Here is a 20,830-nt window from a genome sequence, read left to right as displayed (position 1 = left end):
TTCAGTAAGTCACACCAACTTTTTTAAAAAGCCCATTTGGAAAGCTGAAAGACTGAAATACAAGCCCAAGATCCCAGAATATGCATGTCCCTAGGCTAGAACCTCAGATGTCCCTCCAGTAAAGTCTTTTTGCTGTGACAGATTGAATACATTAGCATGTAGATTTATGTTCATTACAATTGATTCAGTTTTACACTGAGTGTAGTAAGGTTGATTATGACAGAGGAAGGGGTTAATGGTGATGGCTCAGCTCAGAAATGATGGATTGCACACACTGGTACTTCATGTTCACAGGGAACAGATATCACTAGGGGCTCTGCTTCGGGGACCAGACCTCCCAGTGTCTCCTAGGGCAGACAGAGAGTGACGAAGACAGCTGGAGGAGGGAAAGTGTAGGCTTAACAGGCTATCTGAGAACAGCTCCCCGCCCTGCTGGTGAAAGGATGAGCCAAGACCTGTTAAACCTAGAGATGAGTCCTTACAACAGCATCATCTGTATAAAACAGTCTAGTGCTTCAAGAGCTGAATCACTTTTGTCTTCAGTTGTTGACACTTAGATTCCAGCTCAGGGAAAGTTCTCACTGTGAGGCACTGAAGGTGCTCCAGGGAAACCAGATAGTGCTCATACCAAGCTGGAACAGCTTAAGAATTACCTTGCTCTAGGGCAAGGCCTGGGACCAGGTAGTTGAGGCAGGAATCTTGACAAGCCCTTGTAATCAGTTAAATAATAGGTAACGAGATACTTGGGACTCAAGGATATATATATCTGCACCTCGAAGATGGTGCATAAAGTTGTAAAAATGCAGATAGCCCTGATAGGTCTTCTAATTCATCAAATGCAGTAAAAAGACTGTTAGCAACAGAAAAGCTGCATTGCTTGGAGACATTTCAAAAATTCTTGGGTAGACAGCTGCTCCTGCTTCAGACACAGAACAAGAAATAAGAATGAAGAATGGAATTAACAAAGGAAACTCAGAATTATGAGACTGTTAGGTCTTTGATGGGTTGTAAAAACAACATTAATTTCAGTGTCTCTTCTTCAACAGGCTTGTGGAACTTAATTTCCTGGCTGTGCTTCTGTAGAAGCTTCAGTTTTTGCACTTTTAGGGAAAAATATATTAGAGAAAAGCTAACTTTTATTGGACTCTTCTGAAGTTTGGAAATTCCTCAGACACTTCGTAAGTTGGTGCTTACAAGAACTTACTCCAGCTTTTGAAACTCCTCCACAAGGCTGGATTTCTGACTGGGAGACATTCTGGCAAAAACTGTTGCATTTAGCAGGAGCTGTCAGGAGAAAAAAAAGAAAAAGGGTGTTTTAAGCAGTTGGTATAAGAGTCACAGTGATTTCAGTGATAAACTGGAATAGAAACAGTCCAAAAGTCATTTTGCAAACAGCTGCTGCCAGATCCCAAGGCAAGTAAGACTGAGGATCAAAGATAAAGTGTATATTCATTTTGACAAAAAATGTGGTCACAATTAAGACATAAGGTCCATAAGGTGTGTTGTTTGTAAGATGAACAAGTGTGTAGCAGAAATGCTGAGTCACGGCTGAAGCAGTGATTGAGCACCTGGGGGGAAGGCAGGGCCAACCCAGAGGGGCTCAGGTGCATGCAGTGTACCTGAGTGATGAAAAGGGGTGAAGCCAGGATGCACCCCTTCTCAGATCTCATTAAAGGGCTGGCAGTGGAGGTAAGGGTGCCTTCTGGAGATTCTTGCCTGCCTGAGACCTTTTAAAGGTAAGTAGCTTTTTTTTCTTTCTTCTTTCCTTTGTTTCTACATCTACATCTTCTGTATTTGGGCTTCTTCTTATTTGCTACTGCTAAAGACTTTGCCACCCCTCTGTTATTGTTGTACTTTCCATACATTATAGCATTACAGCGTATTACTAAGGAGGGATTTACTGGAAGAGAATTAATGTGATTATCTTCTTCATAAAACAGATAAATCATTCCTAATCTCAGGTTGTGTAATACCACATTTTCACCCGTTCCTCAAAGCATGAGAGAAGTAGGGCTGTGCAAAAGGTGGTCTTATGGTCACAAATGCTTTAAGTCATGTTCTCGTATGCTATGATACTGCTCTGCTCTCTCATGCTGGAAATAATATTAGAGCTTTTCAGACAGTTCCACCACACAGTTGCATCAGAGGTTTACCTAGCCCATGAGTATTTCAGAGTTCAAGTTTTTCCCAAGGAATTCCTGGTACAGATCTCTTTAGCTAATTACATCAGGACAATCTAAATCTACTGACTGGAAGGCTTACTCCAACTAAATAATCCACATCTTACCTTTGGAAGCAAGTGGCTGAAATGCTGTGCTACAATTTGGTAAGATTTTCCACTCATGGCAAAATGAAACTGGTCTGATTCTACTGCCAACCTAATTCTTCCAGTCTGACTGTCACTGTCCTGAAGAAGAAGAAGAAGAAGAAGGAAAAACAACTGAGAATGAGTGCTGTTTCCAAGCCCTCAAAAACTCTTGCAGACAAAGAAAAGGACATCCACAGAGAGGGCACCTGTGAAGACCCTTGGAGGCCTGGTTTAGTCCATGCTTTAGTTTTGCATGTATGGGGAAGTACTAATTCTATCTGTTCAAACAGGGCTTGTTCATTCCATGCAGTTACACAGATTTCAAGTCTGCATAATATGCTATGCTATCAAACTTACTTTGCAGGAAAGCATGATTGAAAATGGCACCAGCTATGCGTGAGGGCTGCAGGCAAATCTTCCATGGGATACACTGTGAAGCTGTTCTCAAACCTAATCCAAGTAGTTAGCCAAAATATCATTCACAAGATAATATGTTAGGAAGGAAGCTATAGGATAGTACTTTGCATTATTACAAGCATTCCATCACTGTTTGTTTTCCTGCTGCATCATTTATTTTACTCTCACCGGGTTTCCATAATCTTCAGTTTTATTTTCTTCTAGTGGTTTCCATGTTACAGATGCTGAAAAAGATCCAGGTATTTTGTTTGCTTCCACAAGAATGACTCTGTTTGTTGGAGGAATCATCCCAGCGTTCTTTGCAACAGTTACAGCTGTCTGAATGTTATCACCTAGAAAAAAATGCAAGTGTTATTTGCAGTGAGGAATTGTTTGTGGAGGAAATGTTAACCCTTTCTTGAATTCCAAATTTTCAAATGTATCCACAGGTGTCAATAAGATTGCAGTATCCGTGCATGAGGAGGCTTTAGATAAAGATGAGAACTTTGCAAGTGAGGTTTGTTTCAATAGATACGTTTTTAATCTGGCCTAAGCTTGAAGAAACATAACTACGGAATGTGCTCCTAATTTCTGTGTTTGCATGGGGGGGGGAGAGTATCACTGCTTCACAGTAATTGCCCTTAGATGGCTTGGATGTGAGTTTGATATGGGAAGGGGTGAAGCTCAGGAAGATCTGTGTGATTTCCAGAAAAATGTGTTTAGATCACATTAAAACTGAGATCTATCCTTTCCAAATCCAAACCAATACTTCAAGGGGGAAAAAAGTGATAAATAGGGATCTGTAGGCATGAATTAGCAGATATCACATGGCTCAGTGATTTGTTCTAGCATCAGTGATTCGTTTTCATCATGACGTGCTTTCATGCATGTCACCTGACAAACTTAGTAGAGAGAACAAATGGGCTCACTGGAAAGCATCGGAAGATTCTGGTACGAGAGGGACAGACTATCAGGTATCTGACACTGCCTGGTGAAATTGTTAGAGACATAAGCCTGCATGGTTCAACTCAAGTGATTGTTACAGCACAGGTACTTCTTGGTCTGCAATTGTCTGAAGGACACAAATGCCTGTGCCTTCTTACTGGTGCTGGAGACAAAGCAGCAGACTGCTCGCTCACTCGCATGTGACTGAATTCCCTGTCTGCACTATCAGCTGTCAAAACAATCCATCTCATTTTGATACCTGTGACCATCACGCTCCTGATGTGGGCAGCACTGAGCTCTTCCAGGACAGGCTTTGTATCTCTCTTCAATCGATTCTCCATTATCAGTAGACCCAGGAATGTCAAATCAGATTCCACCTCCTCCCTTAAGTGAAGATCAGATGGGAAGATTTAATTCCTTTTTTTTTCCCCTTACCTTGCTTTTATACTGAATTTGCTGATAGCCATTTGTTAGTGTTAATCATCCAATCTAATTCAAAGGATGTTAATAACTTGTTAGTTTTTAACAGTCTGAGGCTTTCTGGTTTTTGAGGTGCTATTTCAAGACCATCTGGGATTGCATTCCACCAGCAGTGAGAGGTGTCAGTTGAATATGGAGGGTCTTTGTTTTGTCTCTTTCTGAAGAAATAGTTCAGTACATAGGCAGCTTTCAGATCACGCTTGTTTAATTATTACCAAAGGAAAAAAAAAAAAAAAAAAAGACCCCACCATTTTGGAGCTATTCTCTCCACATACAAAAATCAAGCCTGAAGGCTAAGTTGGATTGCTTTCTATTTGTGCACAGGGATTTTCCAACTCTGTTTTTTCCTATTCTTTACACCTGTGCTACTGCCACTTTTACAGCTGCAGTTGAGCACAGAATTTGGGAAACAGTGTCTTGTCTTTTTTCTTTCCTGGCAGTGTACACTTCATCCAAATATAACTGCACACACAGTTACAAAATCTGGGCCATATTGTATACATTTGCCTGCTGGGTTGGATAGGTTTGTTATGATGCTTGTGACAAGAAGCTAAACAACAGTTTGCTCTTTGCCTCCATGTCATTGAGCCCTCTCAGCAAAGTAAAAAACCCTGTGAAAGAGCAAGTGAACTTCATCTGAATTAGGACCTGCTCATAGTAAACAGGGCAACAAATGTGCAAAGTAATTGCAACTGTTTCACAAGTGATGTTTCAGGAGTATCACAGGCAAGAACAAGAGGGTATTTCTAAGAGCCTATGGACTCGTGTGGGCATACTTTAATGTGATTGGTGGGAAAACTAATTCCATGAGACTAGCAGAAGGGTTTTCTGGCTTTTCTAGAAGTTAAAGAAAACCAAAGCTGTAATGCTAAAGAAGGCACAGACCAAGATTACAGGAGAAGATATTCTGTTGACTTTCTCTGGGTTAGAGAAGAGGTAGTGTAATGGGGATCATCTGCTGCCTTTGCTTAACCAAGAAGCCAGGATAAAAACTTAAAAAAACAAACAAACACATTTGACTGAAATCCTAGGTAAATATAATGGAGAGTGGTAGAAATTATGAGCTGAGGGAGGGGTTTACTAAGCTGCAGTTTGTGCTAGAGTTGAATCACGTGTTGATCCATTGCTAAGAAACACGTAAAGATTATAGGTATGTGCTACAGGTATTGGGTAGCAGTATCCACTCTACCCACTCTCAGACCCATATCCAGATTTAAACAGATTCTCTTTAGCCTGCATCTAGCAAGCCCACCTATGCTACAGCCCTGGTCTTGGTAAAGGCCTTGGGGTAATGATATAATGTGAGGCTTATGGCTGAATGTGGCTGATAAGAAGCTATTTGTTGCTTACCTTGTTAGATCAGTAGATTGCTTTCCCAACTGTAGAGATTTATATGCCAGTCCAATCACCCTAAAGCCTTGTGCTGTGTAGAACAGAAGCTTGCTTTCAAAGTTCGATGGGACTGTCCAAAAGAGGAAAAGACAGCTCATCATAACATTTGGCTGTTTGTTTTATAGAAGGGGGATGGTCTTAGGAACCTTCTCTAAAGCATTTGTCTTAGAGGAGATGTATACTTAGAGTTCTAATAGGCGTTGGCATGAAGGAGAGCTGCTACAATGAATTTTGTTCAATAAGAAGATCATTGCCAATTCTCTGCCAATCTCCACTGAGGATCTTAAACTATTCTGCATAGATTTATCTTCTTCTAGCTTACTGTAAAGGAGCTGTGCTCTTCCAGCTATGCTCTTCCAGCTGTCCACTCAAGGCTTGAAGAGAAAATAAAATGCTTTCTGGTACATAGTGGGTAACTCAAATACTAATTGTAGTAGAAACTGAATGCCTTGTACAATAGTTGGTACTTCTGTCTGCAAGCAGTACTTCTTTGCTGAGAAGGGCTGTATGAAAAGTTAGCCTTAGACTGGAAGCACAATCAACATTTCAGGCTGAGATGAAAGTGCTTAGACTCAGGAATCTCATTAGGACCTTACACTACAATGCATTACCAAACTCATTTATATCTATGTGTTTCTAGGAAGCATTTAAAATGTTGGTTACCTGTTTCTGCTCTGCACAACACAGCTACCATTTCTGGAGCACCTTTTGTGAAGACCTGCTTTTCCCCACCAATTTCCTGAGCAATTACAGACATTCTCTGCAAAGCTGAGGAAAATGGAAACTGGTGTAAAATGGTAATTCCTTCCACAGGGGCCTAGGAGGGAAGTAAAGGGATTAGATACTGTGAAGACCTTAAGCTCAAGCCAAAGCAGTTGAGTCCCCTGAGCCGTGCTGAGAAGATAACAATGTGTAATGCACTGATTGATTTTTTTTTTTTTCATAGTGGGGCAGAACAGACTCATGAAATTTGCACAGCGATATTTTGTTCAAGCAATGTGGAGAGTTCTCTGACAGTTTTAGCAGGCCATTTGATACAAATCACTGAAAAGAACTCACCAGTCCTATTTGTTTAACAAGACTGCTACATTTTATACTAGTCTGTTTTTCCTTTGCGAGATATTTGAAAGCTTTCACACCAGCAGAGATCTGATCAGCTTCTGGAGCCACCTGCAGCCCCAAGCACTCTAGAGGTGATCACCACTTGGCTGATCCTGAACTGAGTCTGGAGCCACCAGGGGAGGTAAATTCTTGGGCTGGACAATCTGCTATCTAGCAATCCCCTGCTCACATCCTTTTTCTGTTCTGAGCAGCAAGCTCCCTCTGGCAACTATTTTTTCATCACAAAGAGTATGATGATCTCCCTGCATGCAATCCAAGTGAGAACAAGTGTGGAAGAGTTGTCTTGGACTAGAACAATCAAACATTTCTCTATTAAGAGGTAACTCTCGCATTAACAGTTTAACTAACAGATGTGAACCTTGCAGATAGCTTACACAGTTGGCTTTAAGTCCAGGTCTAATAACTGTGGCATGTGTAGATCTTTGACCTTCAGTCTGGTGTCCACTGGAATCATCTATCACCTGTGTTTTGAAAGACAAAAGTATTTGAGGTTACAACGTCAGTATAGCGGAAAGAAGCTCAGTGGATCACTTGGCGCATTTTGTTCCCTCAAAATGAGGTATCTTAGTCATTATTGACCTCACACTAAGAAACTCCAGTAGCAGAGAACTCACTGCTTCCTTGGCAAACAAATTCAGTTGTTCATCAGCTTCATGAAGATACTGCTGTACTCTCGCATGGCAAATAGGCTGTGTTATCTCCCAGACTAATCCTTTGTCCATCACAATACATTCAAATGCACAAAATAACATTTTCTTAACTTTAGCCTCAGTGGAAATCTAACAAATAAGTTTTTTAATGTAGGAAGCATCATTTTCTACTCTTGATATCTTCCATGAGTCAGCTGTTTTTTAATCATCACAATGTGACTCGGAGAATATTTTATGTTGTCAAAGGGCATGAAATTATTCTTCTTTCAGGTAATTTTTTCTGCCTAAGTCTGAAGTGGTGAACTGATGCCCCTGGGGAAAAAAAAATACTTTCTAACTCCTGTCATTACTGGATAGTTTTTTTCCTTGAAACTTGGGCATCTTATGTATTTTGCAGATAAAAACAGACAGGCCTTAAGTATGGATGTTGTCACCCACATAATTAGCTAACCTGGCCCTGAATCTTGCCTTGTACCAGCAACAGCTTGTGGCTGTATCTTTCACTAGATAACTATTGGTCCTAATTCTCTTACCTATCTCAGAATTGCAGTCTCTCAATTTTTTTTGTAAATGCTCAATATTCCTCAATAAATCAGATGCTAAGAAGGGCCACTAACAGCATCTGTACATAATGGGGCATAAAGGGAATGAAAGCAGAGTGCTTTGATACCTATTAGTTTTGTTCTGTTCTCATTACTCTGCAAGTGTAGTGGTATTTCCCACCTGTGAGGCCTTCTATCATCCTTAGGTTTGAAATCCCATGCTCATATGAAACATCTCCAGAATGACAAAGCTCTACCAAACATTGAATTTTTGTGGCCAGTTCAAAGTGGCAGAAATAGTTGCATGCCAGTCCTCATCTGTATACAAGTTATAGCTAGGACTTCTTGCCATCCGGTAGTAGCCACAGTCAGAGTTGATACCTCAATAGGATTTGTATGATATCCACCAACCAGTCAAATGCTCTGAATACTCAATGTACTCCAGTTTGGAAGCTTTGGACAGAAAGAGCATTTCTCTAAAAGCCTAAGAATGTGGTATCCCTTCTGGCTGTTTTACTTATGTTCAGACAGTGACTGTTTGCATGGAAGGCTTTGGGATGTTTCTCCTTTGCAAGAAAATATCAAATCTCTATATCGTTATTTGCATAACAACAAATCACAGTTTACCCAATTAGTTGCCTCAAACATTTTCACATCCAGTGGGTCTCCTTGGATCCTGCCCTCCAGAACAATTAATGAATGACAGACAACCATTGCGCTGAACGCTGGGCCCCAAGGCAGGCTGTGGTCTGCAGGGAACCTGTGAACATCCTGAAAGCTAACACAGAAGAAACTATAAAAATAATCTGAAAACACCAAACACATACGTCTAACAGAAAAAATGTCGTAAGTTAATAGGATGAGAGGAAGTGGCAGGAAAGGTTCAAGTTAGATGTTAGGAAAAAATTCTTCTGGAGAGTGGTGATGAACTGGCAGAGGCTGCCCAGGGAGGTGATGGAGTCAGCATTCCTGGAGGTGTTCAAGAAATGTGGAGGTATGGTACTGAGAAACGTGGGCTAGAGGGCGAAGTTTCTTGTGGGTGGATGGTTGAGCTAGATGATCTTAGAGGTCTTTTCCAAACTCTATGATTCTATGTAAGGAGACTGCTAATGTGACTGTTAAAGTCTCATCCTGTGACCAGGCATCAAGCATGTTTCTGTAGATTTGTCCTCTCCCAGGAGCTATTTCTTGTGCACATCCCTGGATGAAATATGCATACTCAGAATAAGCGTATTCTATGTATTTAATAGTCCATTGGGATATGCATCAGATTATGAAATATGTTACTTGGGGATTTTGCAAGGATTCAAACTGGGAGGCTGATACAAGTCTGGGCATCTTTGTGCATTCACAGTTCCGGAAATGTAAATGCGCAGAAATAGTGGCACTGTAGGAACAGCTGTCTCATGAGTTACTGTAATTTCCTGTTGTAAATGGTGAGGGCACTCCTGCTACTCTGAAATCTAACCTAGGCACAATTCCCTGCCTGCAGGTGCACAGGACCTGGAATGAGACCAACAATGTATTCTCCAAACAATACAGGAATTCCAATAGATATCTAAACAAGGGGAACTTTTCATTGGTTTTGACATGAACATGTTTTTCAGATTTGTTTGTATGTGTTGGATGAGTGTCTGGTCACTATCCCACAAATTTAAATCCCATTAGTCAACAAAGAGCCTCACCAGTTTCCTTCAGAGGGCAGCAAGCCCCAGAGATCCAGGCCATCTTCTGTTAAGGTGCCAGTCTGCATTAGAATATACGTTTAAATTAACTTTGCACATTTAGATTTACATGAGGAATAAAAAGTAAGACATATTTCAAGAAGCTGCTGTTTAGAAAATGTCAGTACAGTGCAGAGAAAAAGTACCATCAGATACTCCCTAGGTTCAAAACAAAAAAAAAAAAAACAACATATAACAATGTACATTCAGACAAACGTAAGGATGAAAGACTGGTCCATGTGTTTCTAAAATACAATGAAAATGCTTGACCACATTCTCCCACCCCTAGCATTGCTCCCATTGCAAGTGCAGGAGGCGACTAATACAGAGGAGTTACTTTGTCAAAGCAGATGAGGTTCAGCTGTCCACACATATTGATTCTTGGTGGGCTGATGCAGAAGATGCCCTTTTTCTTCAGCCTCCTCTGGGTGTAAATGATTCCTGTTGTCAAGGCAGCTGGTAGGGCTGGGGGGACAGCAATAGTGATAACGTCCAATGCTTTCTTCACTACTTCTCCTGCCTCCTCCTGATGTAAAACCAAAGGCAGTTATCAGCAAGATGATGTGCTGTTTGGATTATCTGAGAATAGCCCTCTTTATCTCTCCTCCTCTGCACTGTAGATACTTCATGCTGTTGGTCTGTGGGGTTTTTTTGTCTGTGGTAAAAAATGGATTGCTTTGATTTAACCAAAGGGCCTAAGGCTACACCACTGCAAAAGAGCCTTCTCTGTACCAACAAACCTGCAAAGCACATGAATGAGCTCAAACATGCCAGGATAGGTTATTACACCTTCAGTCAAGCCTAGCTCACTATCACAAAGCACAAAAGAATCTGCCACTGCCATGAGCATTCATCCAACTACCTACAAATGTAGCTCTGGGCTTCATATCAGGGTGACAGATTAGACATATGGGAAAATGCTAAACAGGATGGCCTTTATGTGAAGGAAAACACATAGAAATAAAAGTTACACTTCTAAAAGTAATCTCTAATTAAAAAGTTAAGAAGTTGGTGTAAAGATAGCTACACGTACACTGAATGTTAGTATTCTTATTCTTGGCAGTCATTATCAATACCAAAGGATTGAATGCATTTCAAATTGGGTCCTAGGACAGGGGCACTGCAAACTAAAGCCAATCTGCAGTTTGGATGGATCTGAAAGCCATCACTAGAGTTCTGTTTTTACCACTTCCAAGCCTGGAGATTTGACCACAAACCATGATGCCATGCTGTTTTTGACACACTGAATTTTCATCAGTTTTTCGTTCTCCCTTCTTTGATACTATTTCAGACCACAGAAGTTCCATTTTGATACTGTTTTCAATTACCATGATAACATCAGCGCGCATTTCACGTATTACAAAAAGGGAGGAGGGCTGTTTAAGAAGAAAAATAAAAGAAGAAACTTGGCAAAGCAGATACCACAGAGCAAATTCATGCCTAATAAACCTAACGAACTCTGGAAAAAAAATAAGTGGAGATGTGGGTGAGTGACTTAACTGATACTTGGCTTTTCAAAAGTTATTTCCCAAAAGCTATACTTATATAGCAATAACTAACTGGAAGTTCCCCCACCACACATATAACTATACAAGGATATGACAAAAGGGGCAGAAGAAAATAGGGAGTTTTTTATAGTGTCAGTAAAATTTGAGGTTGTGTGTCTGTATCTGTATTGTTTAGGGCTCTGCAAGAAGCAGAAGGGAGAAAAGTGGCTGAAGGGGTGCGTGTGTGTAAAGTGCTCATACCAGATATGCTAGGAACTCTGGGGAAATGAAAATGGTGACACAGTGGGTTTGGACACCTTGGAATTGAATATTTAAGATTTTATGGTGTCACAAATATAATTTCATTGCAAAATGGCCACACACACTAAGGCAAAGAGAATTCTGAAATCATACTTGTCATATGAAAGTGCATAGGAAACCACTGAAGTTTCAAGACTCTTGAAGGTGCGTGTGACTATTTCTCCTGCATTTAGTAACTCACCCCATTGAGTGCAAATACACACACTGTGTAGATCATTCCAATGGTTGCAAATGCTATGAGGCACATCAGGAACCGGAGGGCATCTCTGTACAATTTGAAGTTCACTGGTTTAGGGTAGAGAATGGACCTCACCAGATCTCCTTTGGCTGTATTGAAACCTGAAAAGATTAAGATCATTACATGGGGAAGTCACTTCCAAAAGTTCTCTAAGAAAAAAATAGAAGGCTTTGAAATAGAATTGAAATAACTTATGAAAGAAGGCCAAGATCTTTCATTTTATTGTATGTGAGCTAATATACAGAATATAGAAAAAGAACTGTCTTAAGCAGGATTTTTTCAACAAAAAAGCAAAGTTCAAAGCAAAGAGAAATTGTTCTTTTTAATCATATGCTAGTGGGTTTTTTAAGAGGTATGCCAAACAAACTGAAACAATGCATAATAGTTTAGTACGGATGGGGATATTGATTGTGAACGTCAATTAATTCCCTTAGTGTAAGGTACACCTTAGAACTTTAATTCAGACTCTGGAGACCTCTAAGTCATGTTGCAGTGAGAAAAAGCATGAAAGGAAAAGCAAACTGATGTGCTGACTGACCAGTTTGCAGCACTACAGCTTTCACTACTCCTCTGTCATCTCCCTTGGTCTGTATGACCTCTGTTCCACAGAAGAGGATGTGTTTTTTGTAATCCTCTGCACAGTGAATTCTCCAGGGCTTCAGGTTATCAGCTTGGGGTAACTGGGTCTTTGTAACTGGAATACTTTCTCCTAGGAAAGATGAACTCAGATCAGGAAAACTGCAGTATGCCTTAAAATCAACCTGCGGACAGTAAAGTATCTAGACAGAAAGTAAAGGTACTTCTTAGAGAAACCAGAGTAGAGAGATGTTAAATTGATATCATTACATCTTCAAAATGAATAGGAGTTGGAGCCTAGCAGAAAAGAGCAGATTCTGCCAGAGAAAAACTCCTCTTTGCACTGGTACAGCAGCTTCTTGCACAACAGCTCCTTGTATGTCTGAGAACTGAAAACAGTCCAAGGACACTGAACCACAGCAGTACATACAGAAACCTGAACAGAGACTTTAAGTGGTATTGTATGACTCCAATTGATAGCCACAAGTTGTTCACATAGCTTGAACTTTGTGTGCAGGTCACTATTACCTCAGGCAGAATGAATGTGGCATTACCTGATTCCTGCTTGAGAGCCAGTTAAGTATCCTGTGTATGTCAGAGCAGGTACACTCAGGTAAAGCAGCAGAAATACTTTCACTGAATATCTGGTCGCTGAGGCTTTCTAAATGAAAGGAGCTTCTGAATTTCTCAATTACATGAGATTTCAGAATGGTTGGTTTGAGTTCAGTTCAGACTTAGACCAAATTTAAAGATGAGAAACAGAAACACGAACAACTGCTCCAAAAATCCTTTTTCTACAATGAATTCACCCACTTCATGTCCCCCCCACTACTATCACATGAGAAGGGGATTAATTGAATGTAGAGCTGCACAGACACTTCACCTGGTTAGAGACATTGCAGCGATTATGATGAAACATTCAGTGAATGAGAAAAATCCCTACAAACCAAATGGACTCTGGGCTCTGTGTGGGAACAGCTTTGTTCCAGAACTACTGTTTCTTCTCCTGCCCCACTCACTCCACTTCCCTTTCTAGTTAGAGGATCACTTCCTAAATGTTGCACCCCAGAAAGAAAAAAAATGAACAGCTCTTCCCAATAAGTAGCTTCACATCAGGTACTTAATAAACTGGGGCTAGCTACTATTCAGTCCTTTTTATAGCAAACATTCCTAAGAATGCCCTTCTAGGCTAACTATGAACTATCCCACAATGAGGATGGTAGGTATGTGATTATGCTGTATGTCCTGTGCCACTTGCTGAAACACCATGATGATGTTTTCATAGTGAATCTGGAAGGAACAAGCTGTACCTGTCAGCATGCTTTCATTTACAATGCACTGGCCACTGATCAAGATGGCATCACAAGGCAAGAGGGCTTTGCCCTCCTTCAAAACCATCATGTCTCCAGGAACAAGATGATGTGATTCCAGCTCTTGGAAACCTGTAGGTGACATACAATGAAATCTTTGTGCTTCACATATTTCTCCCTGTTAAGGGTAAGAATACAAGGAAGCTGAATATATCATTATTACTACTTTATAAAAGCTGATAAAAAAGGAGGGCAAGTAGGATCTAAGAATACAATATCCCTTATCAAGAAAAGTCTCAGTATCAGTTCAAATTGCAGAATATTTTATCTCAACTAATAATTGTTACTCCAGTGTACTGACCTGAATGAAGAAGTTTAGATCTACATTTCTTAGTTTGACTCCCTTTTTTTGAATTCTACAAATACCATGACGATGAACAGACTTTGAAAGCAACAATTAGGTGGACTCATACTCATTAAATTGTTATGTGGTTGGCTTCACCAGCACTACTTTAAGAAAAATGACATTGTTCTTCTTGGTAATTTTTTTTTTTTTTTTTTTTTTTGTAAGACTGTGCTCATACAACCATGAATATGATTGATGTGCCACAACATACTTCTGGGTAAAACCAAACCAATCTGCAAATGGTAGTTAAAAAAGCTTAGAGACAATAGAGGCAACTGCTCTGGAAGGAATTTGATGCTATGCATTCTCAGATTCAATATAAGTAGCTTCTGAAATGAAATGCACTAAGGAAAGAAGTATACACAAGTTACCTTCCTTATTCCTGCAGACAGTGACCATGATGTTGTTATGAGACTCAACCAGTCTTTGCAGTTTAACCGATTGCTATAAATTAAAGGCGAACATAGAAAAGTGTTACATCTTATGCGATGCAATTCATCCACTAACTATTCCCTTCTGTTATTTGTGGTTATGAGAGCCTTCATAAACTGGGGTCTGTCCCTGCCAGGAACTGTACAATCATACAGAAAAAGAAGCTCCCCACCTTAATTGTGGAGACGATGCAACAAAAGGTTACAAAGCAAAGCACTGGAATGGGGAAGGGAGGATGTGGTTAAAGTACCACACAGAGCTTATTATGACTAGGAGGCCAAGCCACTGCACCTGCTAAAGCTTTGAGTAACTCTCAGAGCCCAGTACATGTGCTTGTTGCAACATCCTGGGCTTTCCTAGATACTAGAAATAAGACTTCCTTGTGGAGAAAGGTGGGATGTCTCACCTACCTGCCTAAGATCATATACAGTCAAAGAAATTGAGAGGAGAGACATGACTATGATGGCAGCAGCATACTCCATGTAGTCTTCAGCAAACCACAGACACACACTGAACAACTGGAATACGTAAAAAGGATTTAAGACCTGTTTGGAGAGAAAGAATTACTCAAGACTTGGCCATATCTAAATGGCTCCAGTATTCCCAGACAGCACATCTTGTTAGAAATAGGTTGAAATAAAAGCTCTGGAATTAATTGTTATCTCTCCCCACAGTCTTTCTGATTTTGTGAGCAGTGGCCCAGCCTAATCAATCTGGCCCATCTCCATGGAACAAAAGTGCCAAATAATCAGGGACAATAGGGATATTATTTGCCATGTGAATGGCTCAATCCAATCAACCCAATCTTTGTTTTGCTTTGTTCTTTACAAGAAGCTGAGATCAGGCTGTGAAGTGAGCAGGGTGCTTGCACACTGTGAGCAATATATCACCACAAACACTCTGCTTAGGCCATGCATGTATCCAATTGTAGTCAAAAAAGTATACTGTCACTTTACACATTGCTGTGTAGCTACAGGCATATGCCAGCTAGTGCTGTTCATGTCATCTCTGCTGATTCAGAGATAGCCTTTACCTGGAAGATTTGATTTCCAATGCAGCTTGTAAACATTCACTGACCCTTATAAGGCCAACAGAATGAGCTCCCAGGACACAGACACAAGCAAACAGTAAGCAGCTACACAAGTGTGGGGGTAGTGCATACAGAACAATGGAGAAGAAATGAATTTATGATGATTTCACAAATAGGATTTGAAAAAATTGTGTGCTTGATAGGTGAGAACTGAGAAACTAACAAGACACAGAGTCCATCATATTCTACATGTATACTCTGCCTTCCAAAATAGCCTTAAGAGTAAAATTGACAGAAATGCTGAACCTCTTTGATGAGTAGTTTCCAAATAGGGATCACTGGAACATCAATAGTGTTTGGCCCACATATCACTCTCCTGCATGGGATAAAGATACATCATTTACAGGTAAAGTTGTGACTATATCTCAAGAAGCTGCAGCTGCTAATAGTCCCAAAGGCTTGTATTAATCCCAATTTAAAATCTGTGAGGATGTTTCTCCAAGAAAAAAAAAGTTTAAAAAATATCCTTTACAGTGCTTATGTCAGAAAAGACATAAGACAAAGTTGATTTACCTGTGAAATCAACTCAAACCAAGAGCCAAGAAATGTAACACAACCAATTCAACACAAGTTCAATACAACTACATGGAGTCCCACTGAAGAAGCACACAAACAACTTATCTACACCATCCCCCGAAGCCTTTCTGCTACTCCGAGCAAGAACAGCTCAGAGTAAGTTACAAAGCATAGTTATTTCTTGATTGAGAAGAGTAACAGTGATGAATACTCAAAGGCATTTCAAAACCTTGACAAGGAACACACAACATACCAGCATTTTTAATTCAATTTTTCAAGCATGGCCACTTCATCTAAAATTATGTGCGTATTAATGTATGCAAAAAAAGCTCAAGAACAGTGCACCAAGAACAATGAATTTTAATCTCTTTGAAATCCATATGCTGAGTACTCAGAGTGTTTTATGAGTGGGCTCATACATACCTGAGACTCTGTTCATTGCAGGTAAGACCAGAACCAAATTTGGCGTGTATAGCTGAACAAGTGTGGTAGTCTTCTAGGGCTCTAAAATATAAATAGTATGTTTTCCTCAAGACATCAGTCCCAAAATGTTTGACTTCCCAGGAATCTTGTGTAATCGTTCTATGGAACTCACCCAACTTTCTGGAACTGCTTTGCATAGATATTCCAGAGATAGCGGATTTTTTGTACTTGGATACTTTTCACCTGCAAAATAAAGCAGAGGCAGCAAGAGCTGCAGCACAGCAAACAATGATTCTCACAGGCCTGCTCAGACATTCCAATGGATGAGAAAGGCTCTTTCAGGAAGGCTTCTGAGACATTGTTAATACTTAGCCCTCGCAGAGCTGTTATCTGTGAGGAATGCTTGCTATCATTTATGACATGCAAAGGAGAATGTCCTGCTCTGTGCAATAATTATGAAGCCTGTTAAAGATAACGGTGTTTCATACCAGCTGGAAGAAGGTAATGGACATACGCACATAAGAAAGCAGCTTTAGAAGACTCTCCCTATCCAGGGAATTAAGACAATTAATTTTATAGTGAACCTATACCTTGCTGCAAAATGGAGCTATAACCAGTCATTAACCTAACAAGAGGTCTGTAGCTAGGTGCATGTAAAGGAGTTCCAATATTGAAATGCTAAAAACCAGACCGGGAAATGAGACAACTTGCTGCAGGAGTAGTCCTTGGGTAGCTCTCGGGCATTACACAGTACTCTGTGGAATTAAGTAGCTTAAAAGGCAATAAGGCTTTATAAACAACATGTAAGTAAAGGCTTTTGCATTGTTAGTGAAATATTAAACTGTTTGCTTTTTGCTTCTTGAAATCTCTTCTCTCCTACCTAGATGTTTTGACTCATGTGAGTGTTGCTCAAAGGGTCTATTATTTCGGGGCTGTATTTTTTGTTTTGTTTTTTCTATGTTGCTAATTCGATCCTCTGAAGAATGTTGCAAATCAGTCCTCACTTTCATACTGTGCCAGCTGATTAAAGTAGCTGGCACTAAAATTTTGTATGTACGTTAAGATATGCTCACACAAAACAGCAAAAAAGGCAATAGCTTTGCTCAGCTGAACTTATGTTTGTAATGAAAATTTCTCATGAAATAAATTATTATAGATACAAAAATAAATGCTAACAAGTTAGAAATCTATTTCTTGGAAGGGCATACAGCTCTTTTATGGGCTACCAAGTGCAAAGATCTAGTGTCTATATGCTATCTGTTACTTGTTCTGAAACTGAGTTAATTGTGTTTACTGAAATCATGGAGGATCACATGATCTGCTTGGATCTACTCATCTTCTGCCTTCTTCCACTGCCTCACTGGCATCTCCAAGCTCTGGAATTGTAAGAGGTCAGGATACCTTTTTGCAAGAACAGTGGACAGATCAAGACCAGACTCCAACAAATACACATTAAAGCACAAGTCCATGCAGCAGCAGGTCTCTTAGCTGAGTATGTTTCACAGCTCACTTCCACCCCACAAAGCCTGGTTGAGATTTCCTACATCTCCCAGATGCTGCAGGCAATAACTGACTTACCTGTAAACTTGGCTTCATTAAGGCTTCGTAGAAGATTGAATCTTCCTCAGCAGTGCTTGGATAATCCAACCTACTTCTGATAATTCCAGACACAGAGATCCATGTCACATGCTTACGTGAATAAATCTGAAATTCATCCTAAACAAATACAAAAGCAGCACAATTTCCCTCAAGATCAGACCAAACTCATTATCACTATAAAGTGAATGATTACTGTAGGCTTTTCTAGGGAATTGCTCAACTTTTTTTAAAGAACTATCCAACAGAATCCTTCCAGCACCTGTGATTGATAGATAAATCAGTAGAATGGGAGCAGAACCACAGTCCTTTCAAAATGCAAGTACTACAGAGTAATTCACTGAGCAGAAGTCTGTTGCTTGGCTGATAAGGATGGAATGTGAACACTTAGGTCATGATCAATGAACAGGCAAATAGTATGGGACAATCTGAGATGTAGTGATCGTACTGTAAACAAAACATCAAAAAGCATGTAGTTGTGCATTGCAAGATGGATATTTAATGCTTTTCATAGTCATTCCTGTGTTAACATTCCATTGGAACAAATGTTCCAGTAGCACCATGACACTCTCACCTTAGACAAGATTTTGCCACAAACTCAGCTCATGCTCTTGCTATTTTTGTAAGGAAGTAAGTTCAACACTGGAACTGCCTGATAACAAGCATTGGTAGTTCAGTCTTAGAGATCTGAACAACTGCTGTAATAAGCACCAGCACGTTAAGTCTCAGGTCTGAACACCAAACCACATGCATTAAAGCTAGCTATACAAATGACTCATATAGAATATTCACTATGTAAGAAGTTGGGCAGATGGAGAAAGCTGATTACCTCAGCTAGCCAGGTTCTGGAAACTAAGTTGTTACAATTCCCTTGGAACTGACAACAGAAATGTAAGATTCTGTACCAAATATGCACCTTTTTGAATAATTTAAGGGTTCAGAAGAAAATCTTTAAGAATGTTAATATATCTTAATTATTTGTGCACTTCTCTCCTTACACCCATATTTTGAGTCAAATATCACTTATTTTCTGATATTTATCTTCTATTTAAATTTCGGAATTAGTATTCATTGGGATGTAGACTGAGATGGGAAGTAATCAATAACACAGGTGCTCATTATTTAAATTAAAGTCAGACAAACTTCAATAACAAAAGTGAGTTAATAAGCTCTTGAATTGCCATTGCAGAAATGATGATAAATTATGAATGAAGGTTTTATGTAAGGCACCAGAGAACTCTCAGGATCAAGCTGACAAGATTACGTGTATTCTCATTAGCAGTAGCCATCATATTTGAGAACTAACATGATCATAAAGAATGTAGCGAAAAATACCTGTCGTTTTCAAGTAAAGAACACGAGAAAGAAATTTGCAATTGCAAATGCCCAGCGCATATTTTCAGAGAGCTTACTGACAAGAAGAATTTACAATATGATTCAATTCTTGTTTAATTACACAAAGGATCATTTTAAAACCCATTTATCTGAAAAGTGCTTGGCATAGTAAATCCATTTAAAATGACACACGAGAGTAGGCAATTAAAAATGCAAACCAAACTGAAGATTAAAAAGCAAGATTAAACCTAATATGCTTCTTAAAAATAAAATTAAAAAAAAAAGTTTTTTAAATCTCCCCTCTGGCATATTAGATTGCAGTTTACACATAAAATTCGCAACAGGCAGATCTGTGATTTCCAAAGCCCAGCATTCCAGCTGCAAAATGCATTTAAGAAGGTAGTTTAGACACAATGGTGGCACAGTTTGTAATAGCACATGTCATTATTCAGGAATCTTTAAAGCAAAAAAAGAAATCGAACTTCTGGAAACAAACAAGCCCTGCCAGCTTCTGGAGTATTCATCTAGGATTCAAAATCAAGTTTCAATTTGCTTCTTTCAGTTTTGCAGTAGTTTCCACGAAATGAAATCAAGGTATGCTGCAGAGGTTCAGCGCAGTCCTCAACGAATAGAAGAACTACCAGCCAAATATAACAGCTCTGAAAGCATTCTCTGCAGGATTATCATCTTAATGGACATGGAGAAAGATTGATGCTTTGGTATCTTGAGAACGCATTTGCAGTGTAGAAAACACAGGGATGGTGGAAGGGAGCTGGAAGGCTTGAGAGCAAAGAATGCAGGCATGAAATCACAGATATTACAGATTTTTCATCACAGTCTTTCAGTTCATTGCCTGATCAGCTCTTAACCTTCATTCCAATCATCATCTTACATGCAGTTTGTGTAATAGTTGAGAGTTCTGTAACTCAGTTATAGCAAATATAAGATATTACTGCAACACATCAGCAACATGAGATTTCAGCTTACTGGATTCATTCCAATTAACTCACCTTCCAATTAACTACATTTAAGGGACTAATTTAAGGATTAAAGTAGGCACCTACAGTTGTTCTAAGCAACACAACGTCTGCTTCTTCCAAGCTGCAGGGGACACAGTTTGCCCACACATCCCATTCTGGTTTCCAGTAGAACAGCAGCAGGAGAGCCCCACAGGACAAGATGTACCCAGCAATGCACAGAGCCTTCCGGCAGCACTGGGTTTTGTAGCCAAAAATTTCCTGCACAGCAAAGACAAGGAAAGAATCATCCTTACATCTGGAATAATACAGATTCCCATCATCCACTGTTCTTCCGTAGATACTGTTTGGTATGGTACTGTGGGGAAAACAAACAAACAAAAAACCCACAAAGTTGTAGAACTTTCATTTTGCTTCTTTATAGTACATGACCAGAAAATCATTTTGCTTTCTGCATAGTTTGCATCCACCCACACAAAATCCGTATTCCTGTAGTCTGTCCGAACTTCTAACACAGATTTATTTAGTTGTGATTCTGTGGATGAAAAAGTAAGAATGATTTGA

The 20,830-nt window shown here is 39.7% G+C and overlaps 1 protein-coding gene across 1 annotated transcript in view; it reads right to left on the bottom strand.

The window, feature by feature from the left end:
• The window catches only part of LOC128082647 (probable cation-transporting ATPase 13A4), a 33,725-nt gene that overhangs the window by 7,896 nt on the left and 4,999 nt on the right, over window positions 1-20,830 (bottom strand). Inside the window, exons 2-21 of the mRNA XM_052686989.1 lie at window positions 20,354-20,527; window positions 17,937-18,074; window positions 16,531-16,601; window positions 16,359-16,439; window positions 15,666-15,735; window positions 14,740-14,874; window positions 14,269-14,341; window positions 13,492-13,623; window positions 12,144-12,314; window positions 11,549-11,706; window positions 9,897-10,085; window positions 9,521-9,582; window positions 8,463-8,613; window positions 7,018-7,104; window positions 6,185-6,338; window positions 5,480-5,591; window positions 3,909-4,033; window positions 2,894-3,057; window positions 2,288-2,407; window positions 1,205-1,284 (exon numbers count right to left, since the gene is read on the bottom strand). Of these exons, the coding sequence (XP_052542949.1) occupies window positions 1,205-1,284; window positions 2,288-2,407; window positions 2,894-3,057; window positions 3,909-4,033; window positions 5,480-5,591; window positions 6,185-6,338; window positions 7,018-7,104; window positions 8,463-8,613; window positions 9,521-9,582; window positions 9,897-10,085; window positions 11,549-11,706; window positions 12,144-12,314; window positions 13,492-13,623; window positions 14,269-14,341; window positions 14,740-14,874; window positions 15,666-15,735; window positions 16,359-16,439; window positions 16,531-16,601; window positions 17,937-18,074; window positions 20,354-20,527 (2,447 nt within the window). The remainder of the gene's footprint in view (window positions 1-1,204; window positions 1,285-2,287; window positions 2,408-2,893; window positions 3,058-3,908; window positions 4,034-5,479; window positions 5,592-6,184; window positions 6,339-7,017; window positions 7,105-8,462; window positions 8,614-9,520; window positions 9,583-9,896; window positions 10,086-11,548; window positions 11,707-12,143; window positions 12,315-13,491; window positions 13,624-14,268; window positions 14,342-14,739; window positions 14,875-15,665; window positions 15,736-16,358; window positions 16,440-16,530; window positions 16,602-17,936; window positions 18,075-20,353; window positions 20,528-20,830) is intronic.

The sequence above is a fragment of the Tympanuchus pallidicinctus genome, unplaced genomic scaffold (genome assembly GCF_026119805.1).
Source record: "Tympanuchus pallidicinctus isolate F22 unplaced genomic scaffold, pur_lepc_1.0 scaffold22, whole genome shotgun sequence".
NCBI lineage: Eukaryota > Metazoa > Chordata > Aves > Galliformes > Phasianidae > Tympanuchus > Tympanuchus pallidicinctus.
The sequence above is the reverse complement of the archived record's forward strand: the minus strand, read 5'-3'. Positions and strand labels throughout refer to the sequence as shown.